Source organism: Epinephelus moara, chromosome 5 (genome assembly GCF_006386435.1).
Source record: "Epinephelus moara isolate mb chromosome 5, YSFRI_EMoa_1.0, whole genome shotgun sequence".
Classification (NCBI taxonomy): domain Eukaryota; kingdom Metazoa; phylum Chordata; class Actinopteri; order Perciformes; family Serranidae; genus Epinephelus; species Epinephelus moara.
The window spans coordinates 4,827,060-4,833,538 of NC_065510.1; the positions used below are offsets into that span (position 1 = coordinate 4,827,060).

A 6,479-nucleotide genomic window follows, 5' to 3' on the forward strand; every position below is an offset into this window, starting at 1 on the left:
CTCTGGTCTCCTGCTCGTGAGGGATTCATTACAATATCGTAACATGGTTTAGATTTCTAAATAAACATTCACCTCGTCGCTAGATAGACCTACTCCTGAAAAACTCGTGCGCAGGGCTTTTTGTCCCTACGAGGCCACCATCATTTACCCGACGGGAGGGGTGAGCGAGTGAGCCCTGCAATCTAGAATTTGACAACTGATGTCACTGTTTTCAACCCATTTTACACACTGGCCCTTTAAAATAGCATGTTCGCTTTGAAATCATCATGTTTTCTTTAAAATCAGGATGATTGTTTTTCTAATGACAGCAGATGAGTTTGGAGGGATATTTTCTTTATAAACCAGCTGTAATATTAAATACAACATTTTAAACTTCTAAGCCCCTCCCATCAGCCAAACTAAAAAACAGAAGTCCCTCCTCAGTGTTGAAAAAGGTTGACATGTGTCCCCTCTGTGCACCAGCCCCTCCTCCCTCACAAATAAAGAACAGTCCCTAATAAGTGGGAACTGACGGTGTAATTACTGGTTCATAGAAACGTTCTCACTGGGATGGTTCCTGCAGCCTCCGGCAGTGCTTCCTCTCCTCCAGCCGCCCTCAAACATTGTCGTGGTCCAAAAACTGACGGTGTCCTGACTGAGAGCGTCCGGGGTCAGATTACAGATCTCCAGACGGGAGAACTGACGCAGAAACTCCTGGAAAGACATCCTGACAGACAGACAGACAGACAGACACACACACACACACACAGACAGACAGACACACAGACAGACAGACAGACATGTTACTGCCGTCATCCTTTGAGTCAGCTCTCGTCTCTTGGGTCCAAACCTACCAGAACTCTCCGTCCTCCATCTTACAGAGCAGCTCGTCTTTCTCTGCTGAGTCGATGGCGCTCCACTCTGACGAGCTGAAACACAAAGGATGATTATTTCCTCTTGTTTCTGGTGTCAAGTCGACAAACCTGAGAGTGAAACTGAAGCACTGACTTGTCGCTCCAGGCTCCGGTCCACTCCACCTGACCCCAGGGGTTCCTGATCCGGATCAGACGCTCCTGACGGCTGCGGTACTCCACCTGCAGACAGCAACACCAACATCCAGAGTCCCACACATAGACTGGCTCCTGATGAAGGTGATGAAGCTGATGAAGGTGAGCTCACCTGTCTGAGTGCGGTCACAGAGTAGGCGTGGCCTTTGACCAGCTTCTTGAAGGTCACCGCCTCCATGTCGAAGGCACTGGTGATCTGAGGAGGAGACAGAAACACATCCAGCAGCTGACAGGACGTAACCTCTGACAGATAATGACCTCCTCCTGGAGGACACTACTGTAGGGGGCGCTGTCACTGCAGAATAACCAATCAAACACACAGGAGATATTTATGTAAAAATATGTGTGTGACTGACGTCGATGGAGCAGCCCAGCAGCGAGCCTCTCTCCAGAGCTTTACTGATGATGCGATGAAGATCTCTGGGAGCTTTCTTCAGCTCGTACATCTCCGAAACACCGCCGGTAAAATCCTCGAAACCTTCAGTGGTGCTGCCGCCGGACAACGCCTCGTACGAGCCGTTCAACCTCAAAACACACAGTAAACAAACAATAAACAAACAATAAACACACAGTAAACAAACAATAAACACACAGTAAACACTGTTGTTACCATAATGGAGGAAAAGTCTCACAGTATCAGGAGAACCTTCAGGTGGTTTTTTGGTTTCTGAGACTCTTGAATTCAGGTTTAGGACAGTTTGAGGGCTCATTTATTCTCAATGTTAGAGACAGACAGAGACAGACAGAGACAGACAGAGACAGAGATAGACGGAGACAGAGACAGACAGAGACAGAGACAGACAGAGACAGACAGACGGAGACAGACGGAGACAGAGACATTCAGAGACAGACGGAGACAGACAGAGACAGACGGAGACAGATACAGACAGATACAGACAGAGACAGACGGAGACAGAGACAGACAGAGACAGACGGAGACAGACAGAGACAGACAGAGACAGAGACAGACAGAGACAGACAGAGACAGACGGAGACAGAGACAGAGACAGACAGAGACAGACGGAGACAGAGACAGACAGAGACAGAGACAGACAGAGACAGACGGAGACAGAGACAGACGAAGCCTCCTGTCCATACTATGTGCTCATTTCATCGTGGTTCAAGAGAGATTCGGCGACAGGAGACGACGGAGACATTCATATGAACAGAATGACTCGGTGACATAGTGACAAGTCGTTTTACATTGCCACATGTCAGGATGTATTCAATGACCTCACAGACCGCCTCCGTCTACAAAACTGCCTCCGTTTTAAGGTACAATATTACGACCTCGTTTGTTGTTGTTTTTTCCGTTTTTTTTGTTGTTGTGTGAAACTTTTGACTCCGCCCTCTAGTGCCATCTGTTGGCTGTATCTATGACATCATAAAGGACACATGGACGTACGAGGACACTGGCATCTATTTTCGTTCGTAAAGGGAGAATAAACGCGCCTTCACTGAGACCTTGCGGCGCACATTTGATTTTGTTTGGTGTCGTTTGACAGTTTGAAAGAGTACGAGAGCTGCTGAAGCTCCTGATTCCTCCGGACACACTGATCTGACGCCAGTCTGGCTGTCAGGAAGTCTCAGCTCTTACTTGGCGTAGGCCTTCTCCAGCAGGGCGCTCCAGAACTCGCTGCCTTCAGCTGAGTGGACGAACATCAGCTCTCCGTCTTTGACCGGCAGACGGTCGTCAATCACCACGTCCACCCACTCCCCGAACTGCCAGAACTACAGACAGATGGACAGATGGACAGACAGAATTAAAATGCACAGGGGTTTTCATTCCACTTCATATAAATGTTTGTTATAAAACTAGATGTAAAATGCTGTAAAAATTCGGAGCATAGTTTTTGCTCCGTCAGCACCTTTAAACATTTCAAACACTTTGGCGAAGTCTCAGCGCCCTGACAACGACTCTATAAAAACACTGCGCTCGCCGTCACCTCACCACAGACTGTATGAGCTATGGCTGCTGCAGTCGTGGGCCAATCACACGTGCCGTTCAGAGAAGAATCGCTGTGATTGGCTGTGATACAAAAACAGTTGATAGTTTTGACACCACTTGGTCCTGTGTTTTCTCAGTTGATACCTAACAGGTGTATCCCTGGCCCTACGCCTCAGGTCCACTTTAATGTATCATGAGCAGGTGAATGGGTGTGGCCTCTGACTCACCTGGAAGTGGAAGATCCCGGCATACTGATGGCTGAAGCTCTGACCGTGAGGGACGACGCGGTGCAGCAGCTGCTCGTTCAGAGTCAGAGAGCCGATAGCAGCCAGCAGCCAACAGTCTCCTACACAACATCCAATTACAGGACACACAGAAATGACATCATCATACCTCTGAAAGTACCGCAAAATATAACCAAATACAAATATGACCAAATATTGTCAGGATGTTACGACGGTACAGTGGTACGATAGTACGGTGGTACAGTGGTACGGTGGTACAGTGGTACGGTGGTACAGTGGTACGATAGTACGGTGGTACAGTGGTACGGTGGTACAGTGGTACGGTGGTACAGTGGTACGATAGTACGGTGGTACAGTGGTACGATAGTACGGTGGTATGATGGTACAGTGGTATGATGGTACAGTGGTACGATAGTACGGTAGTATGATGGTACAGTGGTATGATGGTACAGTGGTATGATGGTACAGTGGTACGATAGTACGGTGGTATGATGGTACAGTGGTACGGTGATACAGTGGTACGATAGTACGGTGGTACAGTGGTACGGTGGTACGGTGGTACGATAGTACGGTGGTACAGTGGTACAGTGGTATGATGGTAAAGTGGTACAGTGGTATGATGGTAAAGTGGTACAGTGGTTAAAGTGGTACAGTGGTATGATGGTAAAGTGGTACAGTGGTACGGTAATGCAGGTAATGTTTATGGGATGCGTTGGCGCTGGTTAATGTCTCCATTATCCTGAGCAGACACTCTGATGGTCAGCGGGGACGCGCTAATGCTAAGCTAACATCAACAACAACATCACTACTTTCACATTAAGCTGCTAATGTTTCCGACTAATGGAGCGTCCGTCCATTCACTGATCAATTAACTGATCAATACAAGGTCAGAACTGAGTGCTGACTTCAGGTGTTCCTCGTAAGATCCCATTACGCCTCGTCATGAAACAGAGCGGCCGGGATCTGAGTTATCTCAACTAGAGTTTGTGGACCTGTGTTTGGGTCTGTTTGTCCTGGTTTGTTCCAGTGCAGCGAAACGTAAAGCTGCAGCGTTGGGCGATCCTCAACAGTTTGTGTTTGTTTGTCAGCAGAATGACCGAGAAACCTCCAGCAGATTTTAATGACGGGTGGTGAAGGGTGGAGCACAGGCCGAGAAAGAGCACATGAAATGACGGAGCAGATCTGAACTACAGGGTGGATACACAAATCACGTTCCACTGTCTGAGAGTGTTTGGTGTTGGTCTGCGCTCTGGGACTGATCTTCACCTCAACATATATTTAACTTTATTATGTTTATCATAAACTCATCATCAACTACAAGTACATTTCTATGAAATCTGTTTTTCATGCACAGATGCAAATGGTCATGTCTTAAACATTGTACTGTAAACTGTCAGCTTTAATAAAACATGTCGGACGGATAAAGGATAAAACAAAGTGTCGCTCAGACCAGCGTCAGCCTCCTCCTCCTCCTCCTCCTCCTCCTCCTCCTCATCATCATCATCAGAGAGGACCATTCATTAACAATATTAACTACGAATTCAGTGTTGCCAACTTAGTGACTTTGTCGCTATATTTAGCATCTTTTCAGACCCCTCTAGTGACTCTTTTTCAAAAAAGCGACTAGCGACAAATCTAGCGACTTTTTCTGCTGTTATTGGAGACTCTGACGTGAGAGCACGTATCGTTATTCTGCCCCAAATCACCCACAGACGGCCCAGTCCTCCCTCCCAGCAGCAGTCAGAGCAGGAGATGTTAACCCCTCCACGTTCAGACTGCAAGTTAATCGCGCATGCGCGTAACCGCCATTGGCTGATCCTGACCTGGTTTACAGTCAGGGCGGGATGTAAATGTAAAATTTTCTTTGTCTAATATAAATCACTGAAAGAAGGTTCATTTGTAGTTCTAAACATATTCAGGGTGTTTTTTACTCAGTTTTTGTCTCTCCCACGACGTTATTCCTCTCTCCTACAGCAGCCATTACAATTACATACATATGGACAATTATGCAAATTAGGCGATGACATCGTTTAGCGACTTCTAGCTACTTTTCTTACTGAGGAGTTGGCAACAGTGTATGAATTATCAACCAAATCAATTACTGGGGGATATTTAAACAGACCATGTTCCTCTGTGACTCAGCTGGTCTGCATTCTGCTAACACTGCTAACACTGCTAACACCGCTAACACCGCTAACACAGCTCACACAGCTAACACACTGCTAACACAGCTAACACCGCTAACACTGCTAACACAGCTAACACTGCTAACACAGCTCACACAGCTAACACACTGCTAACATCATGAATGAAACTTTGGTAACAGTATCAACGACGCAGGTTCCTTCAGCTGGACAACGATCAAAAACAAACTGCATAGAAGACTGTGTGTGAGGTCACATGACCAGCTGACTCACCCAGCGCTCCCTGACAGATGTCTGTCCTGGTGGCTCCGCCCACGATGAACTGAGGGCTCTCTGTCAACTCCTGAAACAGCCAATCAGAGACGCCCTTTTGTGTTACATCATATTATATCACGTTCCTTTAAAACAGATCATCACCATCATCTTCTGATGTCCCCTAGGTTCCCTCACCCTTGTGTTCCCTCAGACGCATGTTCCCTCAACAGCTCTGGTCTAAGCCACAGAGTGGGCTCGGTACATAAATGTGTTGCTTCATTTTCTCAAACAAACGTGGTAGTGACGATTAGAGTTGTACCGATACCGATACCAGTATCGGAAATGCCTCCGATACTGCCTAAAATGCGGCATTGGGTGTCGGTGAGTACAGCGTATGACCAGTCTGATACCACGTAATGCTTCACGTCATTATGCATACGCACGCTACAGGCAAACGAAACGGAAAAGGAGCGGAGTTTAAAAAGCATTCTACTAGGGCTGCATGATATATCGTTTGAACATCGCCATGGCGATGTGCTCATGTGTGATAGTCATATCGCAGGACATGAGATGTTTTCTCTTTTTTTAGAACAACTTTTGTTTTACTTCAGAAAAGCAGCTCGTTGCTCCACTTGTTGCTCCACTCGTTGCTCCGCTCGCCTCTCTCTCTCTGTCCCTCCCTCTCTGACAACAGCAGCCCCTCCCCCTCTCGTGCACACGCTGCAGTCACACACTGAAAATGAGCGACATGCAAGAGGGAGAAACGGTAAAGGAGGATTTATGCCTGGTTCACACTACATGACTTTTCTGCCTGTTCTGAAAGTCACTATGTCACATTACA

At 47.1% G+C, this 6,479-nt stretch overlaps 1 protein-coding gene across 2 annotated transcripts in view; it reads right to left on the reverse strand.

The window, feature by feature from the left end:
- The window catches only part of capn1b (calpain 1, (mu/I) large subunit b), a 31,311-nt gene that overhangs the window by 15,148 nt on the left and 9,684 nt on the right, over window positions 1-6,479 (reverse strand). For both annotated transcript variants that reach the window (XM_050043460.1, XM_050043461.1), the window contains 8 exons: window positions 5,657-5,726; window positions 3,222-3,340; window positions 2,644-2,777; window positions 1,403-1,571; window positions 1,159-1,242; window positions 988-1,073; window positions 834-908; window positions 546-706 (listed from right to left, as the gene is read on the reverse strand). In XM_050043460.1, coding sequence (XP_049899417.1) covers window positions 546-706; window positions 834-908; window positions 988-1,073; window positions 1,159-1,242; window positions 1,403-1,571; window positions 2,644-2,777; window positions 3,222-3,340; window positions 5,657-5,726 — 898 coding nt within the window. The remainder of the gene's footprint in view (window positions 1-545; window positions 707-833; window positions 909-987; window positions 1,074-1,158; window positions 1,243-1,402; window positions 1,572-2,643; window positions 2,778-3,221; window positions 3,341-5,656; window positions 5,727-6,479) is intronic.